Raw genomic sequence first — 24,529 nt, 5'->3', positions numbered from 1 at the left:
TCTCACCACAACATTAAATTTTGGGAAGCAAGCATATAATTTGTGGATGACTGGTCTGCTGTTATAGGATTAGTAAAGATTTGGCCTTGAGTAGCTGGGTTCATTACTGTTACCTAAATTATTATTTCTAATAATTAACTTAAATCTCAACCCACATAAGATGGGCTAGAGAGCCTTGGCAGGCTTGATGGCTCCTGAGTTTTTCTGTATGTATCTGGCACCCCAAATGCTGGCTGGCTCCACTGTACACCTTGAGTTTGGACATTTCTGTAGGAGGAATACAGTGCCTAGAGACTAGGTTACACCTCTGCAAATAACTGAATCTGGCTATTTTGGACACATAGGTTTCCACTCTAATGGTAACTGCACAGCCAGGTAGATGGAAAACATCTGGATTTGATAAAGTCCAAGCCATTTGTTTACATGAGTGACTCTTGAATAAGTCACTTGCTCTTCTGTCTCGGAGGTAAAGAATGGATGAGATAAGGCCCATAAACACTTAGCCCTGTGCCTTCACATGGGTGTTGACTTACCACAGTGGTGTATAATTAGAGAAACCATTGATATTATCTTCCCCCTTTTTTTTTTAATAAGGTACCCACCAAAGGTAAGAACTTCACTCAACAATTCAGTGTAGGTGAGGACTCTGAAGCTCCCTCTATAGAAAGATGCTATGACAGGTGGAGGCAGTATCTCTAGACCACGTTTCCTAAGCTCCAGGACTTCAGATCTGCCTCTGGGGCTACTGCAGGTGAAGTTGGGAATGTGGCTGAGGACACTTAGTGGTCTGTTGGTCTCATCCCATCTTCTGAAAGCTTAAGGTGGCCTCACATGAACTTGTTGCATTTGAGAAGAGGTTCCACTGCTGTCCTGTCTTGAGGGAAACCTACTAATTGGAGGCAGGAGTTCTGATGACTTTGCTGAGTAAGAGCTCATATGATCTAAGCCTGTGGCTATGACCAGCAGCTAGGATATATGGCCACCAAGAGCAGAATTGACCATGTGCTTTAGAACCAGCCCACTGGAAGCCACTCAAACACCTAGAAAAGAGGACCGTAGCTGTCTGTGATGATGAGCAGCCTCCACAAATGACCTTTAGACATTCCCTGAATGAGATTCTTGCCTCCTAAAAGGGATAAAGAAAGGAAGCCAGCGAACCAGGCAGAAATCAAGAGATGCTTTTTGGGCTGAATACCTCAATAGTAGAAACTGAATCAGGGGAGTCTTGGCGCACAGGCCAATGGGAGTTTCTCAAACTAAAAGTTCAAGACACACAAATGAATACCCTGCCCATCTAGTTTTGTTTGCTTGTTGGAGACAGGGTAGACTAAGCTTGCCTTGAACTCACAGTGATCACCTGCCTCTACTTCAAGAGTGCTGGGACTAAAGGCTACCACTCCCAGCAGACAAAAGTCATTTCAAGTATATATTTGGACTTGGGGAAGTCTGGCACTGTCATTTGTCCATTATATATTATTTGAACCCATACATAATGCACATGCAAGACCTCTCCCAGGTTGTATGTTTAGCCTGTAAAACTGACAAAAACATACAAATCTGCTGTCTTTGAAAAGGACAGTCACTGAGAAGAACATCTGGGTTGTCATCCCATATCCACCATTGAGCAATATAAAGCTTTGGAGTTTCAACCTTTTGAGAACCACTGAGGGCTTGTCTGTAAAGTGACCACCTCACCAGTCTTTGAAAATGTCTCCAACTTGAAGCACCAATTACCCAGTTAACAACTAACTGTACGTGAGTGCAGTTACCCAAGAAGGCCAGTAGAGGGCACTGTTTCAAGAGATTGTGAACCTGACATGGGAGTTGGAAATCAAACTCTGGTCAGGTGATTCCATCTCAGCCATTAGACCTCACCTCTGCAAATTTTATCAAAGAAACTTTAGGTCTGGTATAGTTTGTTCCTCCTCCCTCTAGGAATGACAAGCATTCTATCACCTCTGATCATTTCACGGCTACTGCTGTTTCTGCCTCCTTGAGGAGGAAGGGATGAGGGGGTCATGTTTAATTACCACAAGTAAAAAAGGGTTTACCTTTTCCCCCAGCAACAGGCCAAGGCAAGTATCTGTGACTGTGAATGCTAAATAGACTTAAATTGGAGCTGTCTGTAAGGTGAAGTAAGAAGGATGGTTGGAGCATCTCCTCTGTACCCAGAAGAATGAAATTCAAATTTTACACATTGAAAAACAAACAAACTAACTAAACAAAAAACCAGTAGCCAAGGGCTTCTGGGAAGGGATGAAGGGAAACAGTGAGTTGGTGTAGTAGGCCAATGAGAAACAGAGATGAGATGAGTATTTTTGAAAGATATGGATAAAACATGAATATCCTTTGGGAGACGGTGTCAAACAACACTCAGATTTACAGGGAAGGGTATTCAGCATACTCTTTGGACAATGGGGCAGGGATAACTGTGTGTGTGTGTGTGTGTGCGCGCGCGCGCGCGTGAGTATGTTTCAGCTCAGCTACAGACTGGCACTGGGATGGGGTAAAGCAGGTTCTAGAACTCCGAGTCTTGGTCTCCTCCCCTATAACCTGGGCAATGAAAACAGGGCCCTTCAAATATTGGGAAGATGCAAAGAGATAATGCTTAGAAGATGCTAGAAGAAAACCCAGAACATAGTAGAAGCCACATGAATATTAGTTACTTTTCATTAGTAAGGCTTCCTGGCTTTTATTATGGCTTGGCATGTCCATTTCAGAATGTTCCATACTGTAAAAGAGAGAAAGCATGGAGTAGACCAGCAAGGAAATGAAGAATGATGGCAGAGTTGGCCCTGTCAGATCAGGAAGCTTGGGGGTAGAAGGGAAAGAAAAGCAGTTTTTTTCTTGTTTGTTTTTTTCCCAGAATTCAGCAGGGGCTTCTTATGGGGCACAGGTGACTGTATCCTCAGAGAAGCATCTCCCATTCACAGGGAAGGCCATGGTGGCCCAGGGAAGCAGAGGCTGGATTCAAGTTTTGCTCTGTGTGGCCTGTTTTGTACCTTGAATGGAAACTCCATGACGGTAGGAACATTTCTGTCTTATTGCTAGGATGCCACAGTACTTCCCTGTGAGCTGCATTTCCTTGCATCCACCTCCTCTGCAAGCTCTTTCCATTGTACTGCATGCTCTGACCTCAAAATACAAGAGAAGGCAGAAGGAGAGGACCCCAATGCGAGTCTTCTGTCTCCCAGGACAACAGTCCTCACTCCTGCCCACTAGAGGAGTTGGAGAGGACGGAAGATACTGTGGTTGCCAGAGAAGGTGCGTACAGCACTGGGAACAGCTGAGTGTGTGGGCGGGGGTGGGGAGGTGGGGGGGGTTGGTCTGCTTTCTTGATGATAGTTTCTCGTGTTTTTTGTTTGCTTGTTTTGAGGCATGGTTTCTGTGTAGCCCTGGTTGCCCTGGAAGTCACTCTGCAGACCTGCTTGCCTCTGCCTCCCCAGGGCTGGGATTAAAGGATGCACCACTAGCACCAACAGATAATCACTTATCTGAGGAGGTTCAGCCTCCCTCTGATTGACTGCTGAGAAAACCAACTGTCAGGTAAGTTCTCTAGCAAATCCCTGAGTTAGTGCTTCGAAAGTCTCTACTTGGATGAGAGAAGAGATGAAGTTCAGCACTCCAACTGTTCATGGTCACATTTCACTCCTAACTTGAAGGAATTGACTACGATAGGCCACTGGTGGGCCATTGTGAAAAAGACAGTTTATATAAATACATTTGGAGACAGTGTCTCTCGTTCACTCTGGACCTTGATCCTCCTGCCTCTGCCTCCTGAGCTCTGGCATTAAAGAGGTGAACATTACCACACTTGGCTTATATGGTGCTGGGATTGAATTTAGGGCTGTAAGTGTGCTAGGTAAGAGTTCCAGCAAATGAGCTATATTCCCCAGCCCCAAGAAGATGATTCTTATACAGTTATAGCTAGACAAAAATTGTTGCTCGAAGAAAGTCATTTTCAGTGAGCACTTGGGGATCTTTGGAGGAAGCAAGCGGACATCACAGATAATACTTTGGACTTGGGAACTGATTTTCCATTTTCCAGCTGTGAAATCTAGACATCAGACTGGTGGCAGCTGTGCACGCAAAGGCCACATGTGGAGGGGCAGCAGCTCTCTCCTGGTGAACATATGGAAGGATCACCTCACTAAGCTATGACGGGAGAATTTGGTGCAGTCATTCCAAAGATCCCAAGCCTGTCGGCACAGGATATGAGTTCGCATCCTGCTGAGGATACACAGGGACCTGTGCCATCTGTTTTCACACACAAATGTTGATGACCAGCCCCCCTGAATCCAGAAGGCGGAAGGGGTGCTGCTTTCCTCTTTGGAAGGAGGGGAAATTTAACACAAATAGTAGCCCCCTCCCCAAGAAATCTGTTGTTGTAAAAGGGAAGGAAATGACTGTTTTGGCCTTTGTGGGGAAAATGAAAAGTTTAAAAAAAAAAAAAAAAAACCAAAAAACAAAAAACGAAGACAACCAAGTCCCAGCAGATCTGCAGAAGCTGTGAGGAAAAGTTTTGGCAGATACCCAGGAATAAATATGGGAAAGAGGGTTAGGCTCCCCTTTATGATAAAGAGATATTTATTTCCCAGACAAATCCTCAAGAATGAATTCCTTGCATCGAAGACGTCCTAGGAGACCCTGTGATATAATGCCATATGGCAGATGGCAGGGTCAGTGTGTTACCTCAACAGACCATCTCTGTGAATTCATCATTCCCAACATGAACAATGCATGCTTGGAGATTTTTCAAATGCAACAGTTTAGTTCAGGGAGTAGTGAGATCGAAGTTCTTTCAAAAGGAAGCGCCCTTTCAATGGCTTTGCTCTCTGTGGAGATTCAGTGGTACTTTTGCCAAAAGGGGAGAATATGAATTCTATTTAAAAGAGGTTGTGCTCTGTGGCAAGAGGAAGGGAAAGGAGGTTAACAGAAACAGCTAGTGTTTAAAAATTAATGCATTTGGTCAAATATCTAATTGAAACCACAACTTGTGATAATGCATATGATTTCCATTCATCAGATCAAGAACCAACTGATCTTGCTGGCTCCAGGGCTGTTGGTCTGTTGTAATATGGAGGTTTGGAGATTACCTGCAAATAACGATCCTTATTCTGTGCTCTCAGCAAAGATGGGGAAGTTGAACATGGACTCCAGCTAAGTAGAAACAGGGGGCTATGTCTGGGAAGTCACTGGGAGGTCTCTCTTCCAACATTTAAAACCTTAGCACCGAAAACATTCACTATGACGATATGGTGTCAAGCTAAGTTCTCTTTAACAGGCAAGTACACCTTTCCTGGTAACATCCAAGGGCACAAAGCATAGTCCCAAAAGTGACTTTTGTCACCCCTGACCACCAACTAGAAGTGGAAGGGGCTCTCAGGCCAGACCTGCTCAGATGAGTGCAGAAACATCCATTCTGCAGACTGCTTTTGCAGCCTGCCCAGTCTCACAGTCCAGCATAAACAGCCTCTTTGGCAGTGCCTGGGAAGTTGTGCCCAAGAGCAGAGCTGAGGTTATGACCAAATTTAAGGCCTCTGGAATGCAGCTCTGCTTGGACCTAAAAGGAGAGGCACCACACAGTTGATAGAAAACTCTAAAAGGCTAGAGGAAGATCCAGGAAGGAGACCGGCAAAAAAGAAAGATGTAGGCAAAAAGAAAAACACTAAACAAAAAACACTGCATGATTTATACCAGCTCAGAGTCATGCAGTGTGAACTGGGTATGGCTACAAGCACACAGCTGGTAGGTGCCTAGATCACCTCTCTTTGGGGAGAGATGTCAAATAGCTGGCATTGTCATTTTTATACTAGCTATTAATAAACATTCTTACAATGGAAGGAAGTGGTTGCATTCAGAGAAGGAGAATGTGGGAATTGTTTAATAATGACGGTGAACCCGTCCCAGTCAAGGCCAGGGTCAGGGTTGAACACAACATGTTTTTCCTAGAGTGAAAAGTGTCAGAGCTGTGGCATGATAGCAGAATGCAGGTTTGGGTGTGGCTTTACTTTTAAAAACCTCAGATCCATTATCTTAGTCAAATGGAAGAAGACTCAGTTACCACCAAATTAACCACACAGCCAAATTCTTATCCATGAACTCATTATACTATTTGGTTTGGTGGTAAAGGGATACTTCAGGCCTCTCTATTAAAAAAAAAAAAAAGAAAAAGAAAAAAAAAAAGAAGAAAGAAATAGTGTCTGTCTTGTATTTCCATTTAAAAAGGAATACAAAGTCTCTCTTTGCTCTCTCTCTTTCTCCCTCCCCCCCTCTCTCTCTCTCCCTCTCTCTTACACACACGCGCGCGCACGCGCACACACACACACACAGAATATTGGCTAATACAGCAAGTCATTAGGGCCTGCAGAACACGGTTTTTTCCTAAGTGGGTTTGTGCCATTTGTTTTAAATAGCCTGAGAGCAAAATCATCCCCAACAGCCCTACACTTCCACTGAAGTCCTGATTATTCTGTCAAGACAGATCTCCAAAACAACACTGACACAAATCTTAGACTCTCACTTCCAGACAAGCTATGAAAAGGCCATGTGTCTTAGTCTACAGTGACACAAATATAATTGTTATTTTTGTTTTGTTATGCCTCCTTCTACCCCCTTCCCTCTAACATTTCAAGTAATGGGGGAAGGGAAGGGAGAAATTAACCCTTTGAAGAACCTGTAAAAGATTTGGGATAGGCTTTCTGTTTTTCTTTCATGTTCTGTGCTAGGGTTTAACTGAGGGCTTTAGGAAAGTGTTCTACCCACTGAGCTATAGCTCATGTAGAAAAGGAGAAGGCAGACTAGGGAGAGAGAAAGAATATGCTCTAAAAACAGCTCAACTGAATGGATGGTTTTAATTTATAGTTGTTATCTCAAACTGTATTTGAACATCTTAACAATTTGTTACTTGAAGCCCATGTGAACAAAACACCATGGCCAAAGCCACCTCCAAATTTGGAGGAAACAGCTAGGCTCTTACAGGCCACTGTGACTAAGTGCCTTGCTTATTCTCTCCCTTTCCGGTGATCAATCAGCAGATTTCCTGAACCCCTACACATATAGAATTTTCCCAACACAGACCTGTAGCTGTGACCTGGATATGACAGACCCTGTGAGTCTCTACCAGGATATATGCCTGAAGTTTCCTTATGGGAACTCCTATGCAGAATGTTTTGACCCCAAACTTAATTAATCACAGAACCATGTGCCCTTTTCATTGGGAAATGACAGTCACCGCCCATCTTGCCCTACTCATAATAAAGACTCAGGGAATCAGTGGGCATGAACTTCTGATTTTTGTAATGGGTAACAATGGCATTCCTTCATTTCCTTAACATTAGATGCCTCAGATACCAAGAATTGGACTTCCTAGCAATTTTAAAGCAATTGCACATCCTTAAGTAGGAAAACTGCCTTTAAAGTTACTAATAGCTTGAAACTATTTTATCTTTATTTTGTGTTGACAGAGGCTATTCCAACTCTTTTTAGAGAGGCCTATGTGTTTTTAAATGCTATGTATATTACTCCCTTTCCTAGTTTTGGCTCAGGCCAGCCATGCCTAATTGAGTTCAGAAATATCCATTAAGAAGGAGGAGTTTGTTTTTTGTTTTTGTTTTAACACTCAAGGTTCTACAACCTAGTATAAACAAACCCTGGTAGCACCAACTCCTTTGGCAATGTCTGGGGTTGGGGAGACAAGGAGAGCTGTGCCCAACAGCGGACCCAAAGCTATGATCAAAATCAAAGCATAACTAGCATCTCTAGGGAGTTAAAATTAATGTTTATATCATGGAAATATGACAGCATTGTTATATGGTTCAGTTATACATGATGTGGTGGTACTGGGAAGTGTAGAAGGAAATCAATGGAAACAATAGGGTTGGCCACCATTGTCCCAGGGACAGAATTGGAAAGAGCTGAGGGGCTGATGCAGGTGACCTCAAAAGGTCTAACACAATATGACAAAGAATGTCATCGACCTGAGAGCAGGATAGAGATGTTCTAGCTTTAAAGATGCCTGGATGTCATTCCTAATGATCAATGTGATATCACTTTTACCTTAGAGGTTTGGGGCTTGTATGAGGGAGAATACTGGTGGGAATTCCCAGGAGACTTCTCTGTAAGGCCAGAGATCCACACATTCCAGAAACATGAAGGTTCCTCCATGTGCCACAGGTTGCACTGCAGTTTGCACTGCCGTTCTCTAACATTTTATGGACAGCTTTACTGAGTAGCCACTGGGTGCTGGACAATGGGCTAGGGATTTTCTTGTGCTCACTAGCTTCTCAACATGCTTTTAAGAAACATCTATTAGATATCATACAACAAGGAGAGGGAGGGAGAAACAGTTTATGAGGTTGGATACTGCATTGTCTCCTTTGTGAATAAACATTAGCATGGAAGGTCTGGCGAGTGTTAACAAAAAGGCAGAGCCATCCTGTAACAGCAAGCATGTGAGGACATATGACAGGCAAGAGGACAGAAAGAAAAAGAAGGGAGACTAGCCAACAGCCTCAATTTTTAGATCAGGGGCTAAATTCCTCCATGGTGGAACGACTAACCTGGTCTGTCATAGGTCTGGCTCCCAATGGCTTTCCCCAGGTGAGGGCTCCCTCCTCCCAGAATAAGCAATCAAGAGAGGCAGCAGGCTGCAACCTCCCATAAATCCTAGGAATTCCCTCTGTGTGCTGATGGCAGGCATCCTGTTCTGGTCCCTCCCTCCATTGTCCCAGCTGTTTTTCCTAAGTCATGAGGGTGGGTGTGGGGGATCCCCAAGGAGCCTCAACTGGCATTCACCAACATTTTTCAGGCTCAAACTTGTATGGCCCTGGAAAGGTTGACATGTTCCTTGGTTTCCTCGTGGGGCTTTCTCTGTGTTCCCTGTTTCTTCTTAGTTGGCAACATCAGAAAGCCTGAGTGGCTGACAGCTAGTGACTAGGACAACTCACAAATGGCCTCAGCTGCTTCTCTCAGTCCCTAAACATTTCACCTGGGTTTGTTTGTTTTTGGTTTTTCAAGACAGGGTTTCTCTTGTGCAATAGCACTGGCTGTCCTGAAACTAGCTGGAACTCAGAGATCTGCCTGCCTCTGCCTCCCAAATGCTGGGATTAAAGGTGTGTACCACCACTGCCTGGCCACTATACATGTTACAGCCACTTCAACATCTTGAGAGAATGATACTTACACATTACATGTAGGCATGGATGGGCAGGAAGATTTTCTTGTGATTTTTTTTTTTTTTTTTTTTTAGCTTACTAGATTGGTGACTAATGCCAATCTGATAGCGGTATAGAAATGGATTGTGTTCTGGTTTTAAAGATGCTTAAAGGCCATTCCTGATGGTTATGTGAAGTCAGACTCCCCTTAGGAACATCATCTACAGCTGCTACTAGGTATCTATCCGCCTTGGTACCCTTAGAGGTTGCCTCAGAGATACCAAGGGCTCAGGCAGGTAAGGTAGATCCAGGCTCTTACCTGAAACTATTTAATAGGAAAATCACTGCATGCTGTATCTAAAAGACAAACAAGGTGTTGCATTTGGCTCTGCTTTGCTCATTCAATGGGAGGTTAGGAGGGGCTGCAACTCTGAATAGACCCTTATGTTCTGAATGGTCTTGTCTTGATACAAAAAAAGACAACAGTTTCTACAGTCTTCCTTGAAACTTCTAAGCCTTAGAAGTAGTGACCATTTGGCACTTTTTTTTTTTTTTTTATATATGAAACAGCTTTGAATTACTCCAGGCAGGGGCAGAGTTAAGAGTCAACCCCATGGAGGTCTGGCAGAGACAGGTCCAGCTTTTATGAGCCTGAAGCTTATATAATTTTGACAGTTCATTTAAAACAAACAATATACAGACACACTACTAGGTCTCTGAACAGTAGGGTCACACAGCCTGTCCAACATGGAGACCCGACTTCACACTTCATCAGCCCCATAGCAAATCTACTTCTCACTCCAGGTCCTGTGTACATTCTCCTCTCCTTAGCTCTTTCAGCCTAAACTTCTGACTCTGAGTGGACATTACCAGCCCAGAAGCTAATTAAGTCAGCTCATCTTCTGTCTTTCCCATTTTGATTGTTACCGTTGCTTGCTGTCATTGTATAGAGTTATAGAATGGCCGTAGACAATGACAGGAGGTAGAGATTTCTTTTATTTTCCCAGCTCAGAGGTAAGGTGACATGGCCCCTGTCCTAGTTAGCTTTAATTTGTCGACTTGACATAGCCGAGACTCATCTGTCCGAGTCTCGAGTACAGGATTGCCCAGATCAGACTGGCCTGTGGTCATGTCTGTGTGAGAATGTCCTGACTGATGGTTGATCCTTCCTGGTGGGCCTGGGCTGCATGAGAAAGCTCTCTGAACAAGAGCCTGGGAGAGCAGGCCACTGAGCAGTGCTCCTCTGTGGTTTCTGGTTCAGTTCCTGCCTTGAGTTCTTGCTCTGACTTCCCTCAGTGATGGACTCTTAGCTGCAAGTGTGAGATAAAACAAACCCTCCCCCACCCCAAGTTGCTTTTGGTCATGATGTTTTTCACAGTGACAGAAAGCAAATGAACAGTCACCCAACTTAATCAGGGTTTAAACACACAGCATTGGAAGAAGCATTGACTCGTCACACTTGGCTCTCATTTCCAAACAATTGCTGTCTTTTCCTGTCTCTTTTTGCCATTTAAGCAAACAACATTCCCACTCTGCAACTAATTCAGGGGCTAAGGGTTGAACCCAGAGCCTTGTGAGTGCTAAGCAAGCACTCTGCCAATGAACTACTTCCTTGATCCCCCCCACTCTTGAAGCCACGATAATTTTGATATGGCCCTCCTAATCTTTCATGGTAAAGGGACCTGCCTGATGCTCACAGAAATAGACAGTGGTGACTCAAAGTACTCATGTAGCCAACAAGTCTCTCCTTTTCTCATTTACCCTTTAAAGCCCCAGATGTCTCCTCAGAAGCAGAAATGTAGCAGTTTGACCCTGACCTCTGTCTGTCCTTCTGTGGTACAGTCCTCCTCTTAAGAACACACCCAACTCTGTGCCTTTGGAGTTGACATTCCTGATAACAGTTTCCCATTATACCAGTCAGCATTCTAAGAAGCCCTTGAGGCACCTGCAGAGACTCTGACAGTTTGTCCCACACTGTGAAGTTACAGTGATCTCCCTCTGCCCCTTTGGATACCTTGGGAAACTTCTAAGACAAGCATGTGGCTCCAAAATTTGGTCTGGGAACTAAAGCAACATCTGGACAGCATTCCCATTGGCCTCTCATGCATGGAGCCCCCGCCATGCCTGTATGGAAGCCATCCAATGCAAGGTGTCCAGTGTACACGGGCCCTACCTGAGGACAGCAGGCTCCCGCTGCTGCCACTAATGATTTTCCCTTTGCTCCCCATGTTGGCCAGCTTGGAGGTCTTCAGTGTCCCTGTTTCTGTTAGGTCAATGGCGATCTCACTCAGACTTCGTGCTGCATGGATCTTGGACTGGAAAGAAAAGGAGAACAGGTTATGGAAGGAACAGAGAACATTGCCTACTTGTAGTCCTGAAGTCAGGTGGCTCAAAAAGCTACACACACTGGAACTCACAGCCCAGGGTCCCACAGGCTATAGAACACAGTGAGAAGAGTGTGGTCTTTGCAGTCTATATTCTGGGAAAAGTGTTTAATCTCATTGAGTCTTATTATTCCCAAATATAAACCAGCGACGTTACCACATACCACAAAGGGTGAGCTGGAGTCAGAGGAGACAGGCTGTGTGTAGGACATTCCCTTCTCTCCCTCTAATTGGCCCCCTCCTCTCCTTCCTTCTCTCTTTGACAGAGAAACAAATAGAAAATTGTGCCAGGGCAGTAATCCTAGCTACTTGGGTTGAGGTGGGGGCTGAGGCAGGACGATTATAAATTCATAGGCTGTTTGGTCCAAAGAACAAGTTCAAAGCCAGCTTGGACAAGTGAGGGACCCATTCTTAACATAAGAAATAGAATAAGTAGGTATATCTCAGTGGTAGAGCACTTCTCTAGTATGTACAAGATCCTAGGTTCAATTGTTAGCACCACACACACTCATACACATACATACGCACACACAGGAGCACACATACTTATTTTATACTTACATGAGGAGAAAATGAATTTTTAGCTATATCAATGGCAGATGAGATTGTGAAACAAATTCATGAACTATCAGTAAATCTAGAAGTTCTTAAATATCTTCAGCTATTACCCATGTGACCAGGGAAAGTTTAGATGATGAAACACTGGCATCCTACATCTGCAAAGACTATATACAGACAGAAGTCTCTGGAATACTCAGGTCCCACCAACAGCATCTATCTAAAGATTTGCTTCAATTCTCGTTGATTAAATCTGTGAAGGCTCTTAAGTTTTCATATTGGAGCCCAGATTCCATTCCACTTTGTGCGAGGATCAGCTGACCTCATCAGGCTTAAAGTCAGAGAGACAAGGAGAACCCCAGAACCATTTTGTTCCTTGTTTACAATTATATCCCTAAAAATGATTTCTTCCTCAGTAAAGCTATCTGCTTTACTTAGTTATACCTTTGGTAATGGAGAAATGTGTTGTATTTTCTTCCTATAGATATTACTTGGCATTTTGCAATGTTCCTATTGTTTTATAAATCAGTTTTTTAAATGCTACCATAAGCATCTAGAAAGCCTCTGCAAATGATAGTCAGGGCACACACTGGCTCTCTGTGATGGAGTTGGGCGAGCTCAGCGGGTATCTGTTGCAGGAGAGCAAGCCCTTCCACACCTACAAGTCTCCAGATGTATTCTGAGGGCTTTGGCGAGGCCAGCACACCACAGTCCCCTCTTCCTGGTTTACAGGCTTCCTCCTTTGCCCAGGGGCTGTTATTTGTCCCACAAAGGCTATCTGGGCCCTTAAGGCCTTGCCCTTCCTCTGGCCTCAGATGTTGTTGCCTACACTGATGAAGGACAGTGACTTCCGGCCTGTGTGCTTTCCTCCTCTTAACAAATGAGCGTCTTTGGCCAGAAGAAACACTAAGATTTTTGCTTTTGTTTTGTTCACCCCCTCCCCCTGCCATTTGTACTTTGACTTGGGTCTCCTTCCCAATCTCCTCTTTCTTCCTTATGGACAGAACCAGGTCAATTTCCTCAGGTTAGGGCTCCCATGTTTATAAACAAACCCAGATGCCAGGCCTGGCAGCCTTTGGCTGCTGCAGGAAGCAGGAAGGGCTTTCTATTTCATGAGGACTCTACATATCTACAGCACCCATCTGGCTGTGCTTTATCCTTCAGGCAAGCAGAGTGCACATAATCCATTATTTCCTCTCTTTCTGCCCTGCACTTTACCAAGTCCTGCATTTTCAGAGAAGAAGCCCACACTTAAACAGCTACAAAGCAGCAGCTCATCAAGCCCACATAGCACAGTGGTGCGGGTCCAGAGCACCTCCTGACCAGTCACTGTTAGACTTTGATCCTTGACCTCCCTAATCCTCAGATACCTGTTTATAACATGGGGATCTTAAGGCCCACATCACAGAGCTGGGATGAGGACCACAGCAGATACCGTATATCAGGGCCACTGCAATAGGAGTGGGATATAAATTAGGACCTGGATGTAATTTGTGAATGAGGTTAGATTGATGGCTCTACTTGACATTTTAAAGACCCCATTAATCACATAGAAAACCCGTCCCTCAAGTGAGCCCCCTCCTTTCCTACTTAGACATGAACCCCAGAGGCAGAAAACCAAAATACACAACTGGGGACAACAGAGCCTTTTTCTAATGTAGTCTATATTTTTGTAACTTTTAAGAACTTTCTGGAATGGGACTATCACAATGACCCAACAGATTACTTGTGGGATGAGAATCAAGAAGAAATAATATAATTCCCTTTTTGCAATGTTAGGTCTCTGGGTAAGCCCCAGAGCCCCTAAACATCCCAAATGACCACTCAATGTTGGTGGTGGGGGGGTTCAGTGAACAAGCCTTAATTTGCTCTATCACCATGTTGATTTTAGAAGGAATAAATAGATTGGATGAGGAAAGGAGAAAAAGAAGCCATTAGGGAGGAAAGAGGTCTGCACTGGAGCCTAACTCCAGAAAGCACCACTCTGAGGTCAGAGGGAAACATCCATTAGTTCCTCTAAACAATGTGAACTTCCAAATACTTGCCCTTCAAGTCTGAAAGTCAGTCTTTGGCTCTAGGATGCAGAAGTCACTGGATGCATTTGACAGCACTTCTTAACCCCAGTAACAGTAGACAAAAATGATCAATTATAACTGATGTCTGCAGAGCTTCTTACATTTAACGAAGTGCAGGGAATCAACTGGCCTTCACTCTGTTTTTGATGGTGGAAGGTTTCCTTCATGTGCATGTTTGAGAAGTTGATGGAGGAAGAGGAAGTGGGAGGAAGGGGGAGGAGCAAATGGGGGGAGAGAGGGGATGTCTCTCTTTCCTTCTTTCTTTCTGACAGGGTTTCTCTGTAGAGCTCTGGTTATTCTAAAACTAGCTCTGTAGACCAGGCTGGCCTCAAACTCAGAGATGTGCCTGCCTCTGCCTCCCGAGTGATGGGATTAAAGGTGTGCACTGCTACCCCTGAGAGGCTTTCTTAAATGATTTGCACAATGGCCCGGAGGTACTCCTGGGTGTCAGGGAGGAGGTCTGTGAGCTGTCTTGGCTACAGCTCCTGGCTGACTCAAACCACTAGACTGTACTTGTTTCTCTGGCTTGATAAACATCACTTGGGAGGCCTGAACTGTGCTGGGAGCCCTTCAGAGAAAGGAATTGTTGGCATGGCCCCATACAGTAGAATGTGAAGGCATGCCAGGATGCCAGCCCACACTGGCTGTCCAGAAATATGTGAAGCTTTCTATCCCAGGCCTGTTGACAATCACTCACAGAGTCCATGCTGCCCACCAAAGATGGGTCACATGACATTCCAGAAATGAACTGTGTTACAAAGTAACCCCTCCTGAGTCTTTCCCCATTTCCCATGTAATGTGGGGTCTTCTCAGAATTGAAACTTGATGCAGCAATGATCAGGGGACTGTGGGACTGTGTTAGCTTTAACCATGATGTTAATAAAACACAAATTTCCTAAAATAAAGCACATATTTCCTAAAGCCCTTTTCACAAACACCATGTCATTTCACCAACTACAAATCTGGTCCAGGAAGTTCCTTTTCTGTTCTGTAATTGAGGAAAGCAAAGTGCATGTGAGAAGAAGCCTACCCAAGGTCACAGAGCTGAGAAATAGTCTGACATCCAGACAGAGGAAGCTGGTCTTCACCTGCCTGTAAGGTTAAAGAATTGGCTCCTAGTACACATGTAGGGTTGAGAACAAGTAGAATATATATTTTTCTTTCTTTATTTATTTACTTTGGCCTGACACATATTTAGGTCTCTGGGGCACTTGTGGCCATGTAAAGATCTCTGGATAAAAATTCTATTCCCTTTGGGAGTTTGGTTATTTTCTTTTGACCTTCAGAATTGCTAAGAACGACAGCAAAGAGCTTCTTCATGCTTTTGGCCTTTGGTTTTGCGTCTTCTTTTTTTTTTTTTTTTTTTTTTTTTTTTTTTTTTTTGAGGCAGAGTCTCACTAAGTTAGTTGCCTTGGCTAGCCTGGAACTCTCTACATAGACTGTGCATTGGTGTGTGACCTGCATGTATGTCTGTGAGGGTTCAGTCCCTCTGGAAGTAGTTATGGCCTTCCATATGGGTGCTGAGAATTGAATCTGAGTCCTTTGGGAGAACAGCCAGTGCTCTTAAACACTGAGCCATCTCTCCAGCCCTGGGTTTGTTTCTTAACTAATGCATCCTGCTAAAAAGTGATTGGTGATCACTTTCCCCCAAGCTTCTTACTCTGTCCTGGGCCAGCTGGAAGTCTGCAGAACAAGGCTTCTCAGAGGAAAATGTGTAATTTTTTTTTTTTTTTTTGCAAAGAACTCCAAGAATAGGCTACATAAGACACCCAGGAAACTTAAAAAAAAAAAAAAAAAAAAAAAAAATCAGCATGGGGAGGAGGGCCCCAAGTCGCTGACACTGCACTGTCCTGTAGCTGACATGGCTACTTCCCCTCCCCATTGCACACCATGATATTAGAGCGTGGAGGCAGGGTAGGGCTCTGCCCTCAAGAGTCACTGACAGTGGGATTCGGGAAAATTGTTCACCCTTTGGGCCATTACTACCCACCAGCAAGCAACACAGGATGAAATCAATGTTTGTGGGTGCTGACCTCCAACTCCTCCACTGGAGAGCAGGGCACCAGTCCCCACCCACTGTCTCCACATCTAACATGAGTCAAACCCCTGTGGCTTGTTTCTTTTGATCTAATCAAGCTTCAAAGGCTTGTGCCAAGGCCCATCATCACGAGAGGAGTGTGGAGTACTCTCATGATTTCCAGTCACAAGAATACCAACGCCCCTTCTCCTGGACTCTGTCACCCCAAAAGTGACTAAATAATGAGGTCAGGAAGACTCAGAAAACAAACCAATACTTTATAATGCAGACAGTGGCTGAGACCTGGGACAGACCCTGATTTGGGACTGAACTGGGGCAGGAAGGTAGCTTCATTCCTCCAGCTTTCCTTTCACTATCGTGTGCTTAGCTCACTTGCAGCTCCCACTTTCTCCTTGGGGTTGGGGGTGGGGAACCCACAATAAAGGGACAATGAGCTGAGAGGTCACCAACCCAACAATCTTGATCCATTTAAGTGCCACTAGCCCCTGAGAACACACATAAGGTGAGGGAACTTCCCGTGGATGGTGGCAGCCACTGGCGGGGCCACAGCTGGGCTTGTTCAGTGACCCCAGCACCCGAGACCTGTAGAATCCTTACACAAACTTATAGCCATCTCCCCCTTCAGGAGCCTTCTGTCATACCTTGAGTGGGAGTGGCCCGTGGGGTCCCTGGAAGAGGAGGAAGGGAGGCCAGGTGGAGGAAGAGAGCCCAGAGTGTTGCTGTGAGCTGTGTGTGAACCAAGAGTACTTTGTTCTCCCACCCACCAGAAGGCACAGCTGGCTGTCTGGGCTGGGGGTGGATGAACCTCTTAGGCTGGGAGATGGCAGTTTCCCAACGCCCCAGGCTCCAGGTCTACCTGAGGGAAACAGGGCTGGTGCTGCTTTTGTTTTGTTTTCCTTTTCACTTTTCCAGTTTTACATTAAAAAAAAAAGAAAAGAAAAAAGAAAAGAAAAGAGTTGGCAGTTGGAAAAGCCTGAAGGGCTTTTCACAGCAATTTCCCTAAACGGTGGGGTTAGTGCTGTCTATTTGCCAAGACGGTTATCTGCCCCCACCCCCAAGTCCAAGAAAACAATAACCCTGTTTAAACGTCAGTAAGAGTTTGAGAGCTCACTCCTAAGAGAGCCTCCAGAGCCCCCAAAAGTATGCTCAGAATTCCTCCTAAGGACCCTACGTGGCTGTACCCGAGGCTTGAGCACCTCTGTTGGTGGCTGGGCCAGAGCCCCTGACAAGTTGCACCCAGAATGACCTCTTAATGATTTGTTGGCATTCCTCCTATCTGAGGCCCTAAGAGAAGCCCAGGTAGGTCTCAGGCCAAGGACACAGCCCCTCCTTCCCCATCATCTGATTCCCATCCCTAAACTGCTGCCTTGAGATCCAGTTAGCTGCCTGGTGGAAGGCCACTTACCTTACTTTGTTTTCTGTCCAGATAGAACTGATGTTGGCTAATCGCCATCGCCCAAATGGACTTGATTAATGCTGGACATGCATACCACGTGTGCACAGCAATGCCACTGTGCCCAAAAGTCCTCCTGGTCACTGAAGCCCTGGGAAAACAAGAATCCCAAGTTTCACTCAGTCTCTGTGATGACGGGGAGAAGCCATTCATCAAACAGCAGTAAGTTTGAGAACCTGGAGATGTGAAGGGGACAGAGGAGCTCACACAGAAACACACTCACACAGGTACATACACTGGAGTATTCAAACAGCCTTGCCTTGACTTCTCAAGCTTTAGCTCTAGGACAGGATGGGTCATTCTAGGTCACCTGATGATCCTTTTTGATCTCCAAGCTCCTGGCATGGAGCCAAGACAAATCTCAGAGTCAGGAAAAGCCTTTGACAATACTCTATTAACCAGGCAATGCTGCCTATGGCGAAGATGGGTGATTTCTTCCCTCCTCTCCACAGGCATGAATACTTCCTACATCCTAAGACTTCCTGCATTGCTCTAACTAGAAAGATGTTCCCTGAAAGGTCTAGTCAACTGGTACAGATCCATTCCCAGAGCATAAAGAATCAGGAGAGGGAAGGTAGTGAAAGAGGAACCAGCCACTCCCCTAAAGTCTGTGTGTGCAGTGCAATTCTAATTGGAGTACATATGGAGTAGATAGAGGCAACTGGGGATTAAAAATAAAAATGGGAACCATCAGTCTCAACATGTTAATGGTGTCAGGGGCTGGGGAATAAAAATGTATAGGGCCACAGTCTCAGTGAAGTATATTCTAGGATCCCTGAATTAAATCTGAAAACAGTGCCAGAGACTTGTTGCCAAGCCTGACAACCTGACTTTGATCCTTTGGATCCACATGACATAAAGAGAGAAATGACTCCTGCAAGTTGTTCCCTGACTTCTGCCACATATGTACATACACATGAATACACACATGCACACATGTATGTACATATGTGCACAAAGGCAACACATATGCACATATACACAAACAGAATATTGGATATTTTAATCTGAAATATTTTAGCTATCTTAGATATTTTAAATTTAGAACAAATGAAAGTATTTGTGGGGAGAGGACGAGGGAGGGAGGAGGGGGTAGAGTGAGGCTGGGAAGATGATGGGAAGATGACTCAGTGAGCAAAGCACTTAACCTACAAAATACAGGGACTTGAGCTTGGATCCCTAGAAGCCCCAGGAAGCTGGGTGCATGGCATGTGCATTTGCGCCCCGTGCTCTTTGGTGAGGTGGAAGGCAGAAACAGCACAGTGACCCCTGAAAGCTTTGCTGCCAGCTAGCCTGACATGAGTAGCAAGGGACACAAGACCTGTCTCAAGCCAGGTGGAGGGTGAGGGCCTCTGGCTGCCACATGTGTGCTGTGGCTTTATTCACAAACACATCATGTATACCAAAGACGAGGGGGCGGTGATGGCAGGTTGGGGTGTTACTAGGGCACTTGATTTGTGTGTCAGAAGAAATAGCAATGACTGTAAAAAGAAAAGATCTAATTTGGAAGAACTATAGACTCATCTGGACTTATGAGTAATTATAGCATTTTTCCAAACCCCATTTGCCTTTAAAATTTAAAGCTAATCTTATTGCCTTATTCTTTAAGGTAAAGATTTAACAAGGAGGCTTCTTTATGCCCACATTTAAGAGGAAATACAAATTTGGTAGTTAGAAACCTGATGCTAGGCAGGTTGGGTACCCCCCCACTCCCTGCCCCCAGCCTCTGGAGAGTCATAGTAGCTGTCATCTGAACTCCTAGTTTGACTGGGAGTAAATGAAAAACAAAATTTTCCTCCCCCAGGAAAGCTAAAGTAGCTAGAAAAAGTAACTTGAAATGTACGTTTGTAAAGGTAGGGTGAGCTGTAAAAATCCGCACGATACAACTTTCCAGGTAACATGAGTAAGGGAGGCAGGCATAAGTGGTTCATCGGGTCTGGGAAGTCAGTTTCATGGGAACATCCACATCAGATACTCTTGGGGTTTTCTCCTGCTCCATTAGGAACTTATCTCCTCTGCTCATCTCTCTTCTCAGCCCTCCCCACCTCACCATCTGCTTCACCTCAGCAATGGATCAGCGCTTGCTAAATCTAGAGAATGACAGAAACAAAGGTAGGTTTGGAACTGGGTAAAAAGGGGAGTAGAGGCCACCACAGATCCTGTGTCCCGTGGGGCAGGCACACGAGGGAAAGGAAGATTGAGATTATGTCTGTCCCATTCCACCCAGAAAGCAGTCTCAATCCCAAGTGATGTCCCTGTCACAGACTCAGGGCTGCTTTTCCTCAGGGAAGACGGTTATACTCGAGTTCAGACTGCCATCTTAGGGCTTTCCATCCATATAAAACCTTCCATCCTCTCATGACTTCAGTTGTCCTTACCCCTGAGGGCCACCTCCTCGTGACCCTATGGGTTTCAGATCTCTTCTCAGGAAGCTCTACCTGACCAACTGGGCCTTGGGTGTTCACGTCATTTATCACTTTGGTTTGCGGCATTTGGCACCCAGTACTCCCTGCCTGGCAAACAGCGTAGCACTAAAGTTCATAAGCTCTGGCCTCAGACTTCTAGGGTTCAAATCCAGCCTGTGTGTCAATATCAAAGCCCATCAATTACTTCTTTTACTGGTGTCACCAACTCTGCTAACAGCTCCTGATGGAAGAGGGTACTGACTCAGCTTTCCTTTTGTAACTGTTCACATCTAACATAAAAGAACACAAAAGTCCTCAAGATACGTATCAGACAGATTACATTTGTGAAATAAGCCAAAAGCCCACTACATGGTAATATATGATGTGAGATCTCTTTTCTATATCCCTAGACCTCGGTAAAGTGAGAAAAATTTAGTAATCACTAATGAGATCACAGACATAGAAGGGATATACAAATATGTATATGACACACACACACACACATACACAGTGGAAGAATTTACCCCATGTACAAGCAGAACATAGGCATAGAGACTATCTATTTCCTGTGCTCAGGCCCACAGGTGGCCCTTTTTTTTTTTTTTAACTTTTGCTCTGTCAAGCATCCCTTTCTGTCTATGACTCACGGTGTAGAATTCATTTCACCCCTTTTTGCACTTAGGTTTCCTTTTCTCGCATGTGTCTATGAATCTTAGTCTGACATAAGTTCACCTGGAAAAATAGCAGCAAGTTTCTCCCAGGCTGGATTATTATTTTTGGCATCAACCTGCCCTTCCTCGGCCTGTGCAGATGGATTGTGCTCTGTGGAGGAGGGTCTTTAGACCATGAAATGCATCCCAGGATCCTGAGAACCCCAGAACAAGCCAACCTTCTGCTTAATAGTACCCTCTGCGTCTGAATGCAGACTCAGAAACTCTAGAACCTTCTGTTCTCCAGCTAGTAGTCTCATAGTAACTGAGGGGCAGGGATAAACTCTTGCCTACAGGAGGGAGGCTGTTCCATTTAGATTACAAGGAGGTACATAACACAGCTGGATTATCAGCAGCAGCAGCAGGCATGAAGGCTTCTGCACAAACCTCGGCCTTCTCCTTGGAGGCAAAGTCTTATCCTGAGTCCCTAGTCCCTAGGCACCTTGGAGGGCCTAGTTACTTGTCTGTATGCTAGGTGGGGTTGCTTGCCAGCACTTCCTCCTAAGTCCAGGGATGATTATCAACAGCACCTGAAACTCAACCAAGGCTTCTCAAGTGCATCTGATCTATTTAGTGTCTCTCCAGGCCTGCCTGCTTATCATATACATCTGGACTTACAGATAGCAGTTTATTCCTAAATGTCAGGAATGGCACAGGGGATGCTGCTGCTGGCTATGGGCTGCTTGCAGCTTTAGGATCATCAGCACACAAAGAAGATTGCCAGCAGAGGGTAGATGGTGCCCAGACTCCTTCCCTGCAGGGGTTCTCTGCATTCCAAACTGGGACCCCATTGTCTGGCATCCAACTTGGAACACAGGTTTTTAAGGCGGGTGTTCTTGGGAGTACAATGTAGGAGGAAGGAGAAATAATTACATTTATTTCTCATCTACCCACAATGCTAACATCCAAAAATCACAGCTCCCTGCTCAAAATAAATGAACCAAACCACTTTGGTGACAGATGTCTTTCAGTGTCCACTGTCCTTCCTGAAATAGTCTCAGCACCTCTAGCAAGGACACCTTTGGTCTCTTGTCTGTTACAAGGGCACTGCCCCCATGTAACTCAGTGTTGTTCCAAAGTGCTACAATGTTTCCTCAGCATCACACACACACACACACACACACACACACACACACAGAGAGAGAGAGAGAGAGAGAGAGAGAGAGAGCGCAACATGTAGCCTGATGAAATGATCACAGAATTGCTAAACACACACACACACACACACACACACCATTTATCAACACAAATTTACGGTCTGATGTGAGCAGCTCTACGACTCACCATCCTCCCTTCTCCCCTCACCCCAAACTGGTCATGAACATTAGCCATCTCGACAACACAAAACTGATACACTAATAGCATGCCACACACTCTCAAAAGAAAAAGGCTTTTCAGACTTACCTGCGGGGGTCATGAACTTCCACGGAAAACTTCTTTTCTCTGAAATAGAGATTCTCCAACTGCCTCCATTGGAATATCTGGACGGAAAACAACGCAGTTTAAATTCAGCAGCGATGTGTTCCCTGGTCTCAGTCCCTTCTTTGCTGATTAACTTTTTCAACAGCTGAGAGTTTCCTTATCATAGCAGAGTTGTTGGTGCCTCCTCGGGTAGCCTGCCTACTACTAGTGCTTGAAACACACACACACACACACACACACACACACACACACACACACACACCAGTGGGTGTGGATTTTTCCTGCAGGTTCCTTAACAGGAACAAAACAAGTTCTTTTTCAAGTTTGTTCCCCTTTGGCTCGTGCCTTTGTTGAATTCTGCAAGACAGTTCCCAGCTCACAGACTTTTCCCTCCAAAGAGAGGGAGAGGGGATGGGGGCGGGGAGATGGGAGGAAGGAGGAGGGAGGAGAGGATCGGAGCCGGGAACGCAGCCGTGCTCAGGAGGGAGCGGTAGCCATCTGTGCTTGCAGAGAGCTGAGCAGTGAGCGCTTCCTCCCCTCGAGTGCTGAAATGGGAAGGCGTTCAAATTCCCAGCCTCCCTTCGGGACTCCACTTCCTGCCGCTAATGTGCAAGAGCCTCAGACATCCTCACTCGCTGGAGGGCAGAGGTTGTTGCGACCATAGTCGGGGGCAGGCGACTCATGATCACAGAGTGTGCTTGTCATGCCTTTTTTTTTTTTTTTTTTTTTTTCTTTTCCTCAGCACAAGGGGGGCGGGGGATGAGCAAGAGTTCTGTCACTGTAGGGATACCATAATCTTGCCTTGCCAGCTAGAGAAGGTCCAGGGAACCCTAGGAGTGAAAAAAGCTGATCTTGAGGTTGGGAGGCAATTAGGGCTGCTTTCGATTGCTCTAGAAGTGGGGTGCCTTTTTCTAGATGAAAGTGAAAGTTACTTAGCGGTCTAGGGAATACCACCAGAGGCTAAACTGTGCTCACACGTGCTTGCATTTATTATGTATTTATTATGTTCACGAAGCTTCCTTTTCCTTCTATACACTTAGAATGTAAGTTTGTTTTGATCAGGGACAAGCAGGGTACCTGATCTTGTCCTTCCCTGTGAGATTCTTCCCTGCAGTCTTGTCTACTCCATATGGGGGCATAGCTTTTAAGGTTTTTGTTCTAGTCTGGGTCCCCAGCTCCCTATTATAGACAGCAACCACCTTTCAGATAGGAAGGCCATTTTCCTGTGCTCCATAAGCCCTGTTATTCCCAGGCCCAGAATGCAGTTAGTAAATACTTAGCCAGTGGATTTACCACCCAAGTAAAATTGGGCTGCAGTTAAAACCGGTTTCTAGAGTGGCTGCATTGTTTCATGTCCACACTCTCCTTGGTGGAATTCTAAAATTATTTTGCCTGCATGGGTAACCGGAAGGGTGAGGGGCAACTATTGAATCTTACTAGAGGCCCACTTCTTCATCCATAGTGCATTCCACTGAAGCCAGGGACTGGAGACTTTTCTGTCTCTCTGAAATCAGTTTCAAGTTGCAAGAAAAGCAAATGACCCAAAGTCTTGCATTGGCTCAGATGGCTCTGATCATTCTGTCTTAGTCACTTAAATACACAGAACAATGTCACAGGCAATGAATGGGTGCCCTGCCTCCATGAATCCCTGAATGCAGACACTTTGAATCTCGGATACCCACTTGTTGGGTATAGATATCTCACCTATAGATCACTCCACCACAGCCATAGAGACACTAGAACTACTGGACTGTATGGCCTTGGCCTTGCACATAACCTGCCATACTATAGAATGCCATGGCAAGACACAGGCTTCAGAATCTGTAGCCTCTGTTTAAATCCAGGCTCCCTGCCTTCCAACTCACTAGCCTCTAACTTGTAGCAATCCCCTTAGCATCAGTTTGCCCAGCTGTAAAATGGTAAGTATGGCCCCTACAAGATCTGTCTTAACAGCAGCAGATCCTGAACTCAGCAACGGTACAAATAAGTAGACAACAAACGTGGACTTCACTGTGTTTTCCTTATGCTCTTAGTGTTCCCAGATCCTAGCAAATGAGAGAATAATTACCGACCCACCAGAGTTCTTAAATTTCCAAAGTCTTGACTTAGAGCTTAAAAAAATTAAATGAGTTTATGTGTGTGCTGGAAATCTTACAGTAAGTATAAAGGCTTCTCTCTCTCTCTCTCTCTCTCTCTCTCTCTCTCTCTCTCTCTCTCTCTCTCTCTCTCTCTCCTCTCTCTACAAAGGATGTTCTTCTCAAATCCTACCCTACATACCCTACATTCATCCCAGCCTAACAAAGTGGATCCTTGTACAGCAATGGCTTTA

At 45.1% G+C, this 24,529-nt stretch overlaps 1 protein-coding gene across 8 annotated transcripts in view; it reads right to left on the bottom strand.

Annotated features, from left to right (window-relative positions):
* The window catches only part of Frmd4a (FERM domain containing 4A), a 590,169-nt gene that overhangs the window by 27,454 nt on the left and 538,186 nt on the right, over positions 1-24,529 (bottom strand). For all 8 annotated transcript variants that reach the window (XM_051205872.1, XM_051205874.1, XM_051205870.1 and 5 more), the window contains 3 exons: positions 22,183-22,259; positions 17,616-17,754; positions 11,329-11,470 (listed from right to left, as the gene is read on the bottom strand). In XM_051205872.1, the coding sequence (XP_051061829.1) occupies positions 11,329-11,470; positions 17,616-17,754; positions 22,183-22,259 (358 nt within the window). The remainder of the gene's footprint in view (positions 1-11,328; positions 11,471-17,615; positions 17,755-22,182; positions 22,260-24,529) is intronic.

Source organism: Phodopus roborovskii, unplaced genomic scaffold (genome assembly GCF_943737965.1).
Source record: "Phodopus roborovskii unplaced genomic scaffold, PHOROB, whole genome shotgun sequence".
NCBI classification, from domain to species: Eukaryota; Metazoa; Chordata; class Mammalia; order Rodentia; family Cricetidae; genus Phodopus; species Phodopus roborovskii.
The sequence above is the reverse complement of the archived record's forward strand: the minus strand, read 5'-3'. Positions and strand labels throughout refer to the sequence as shown.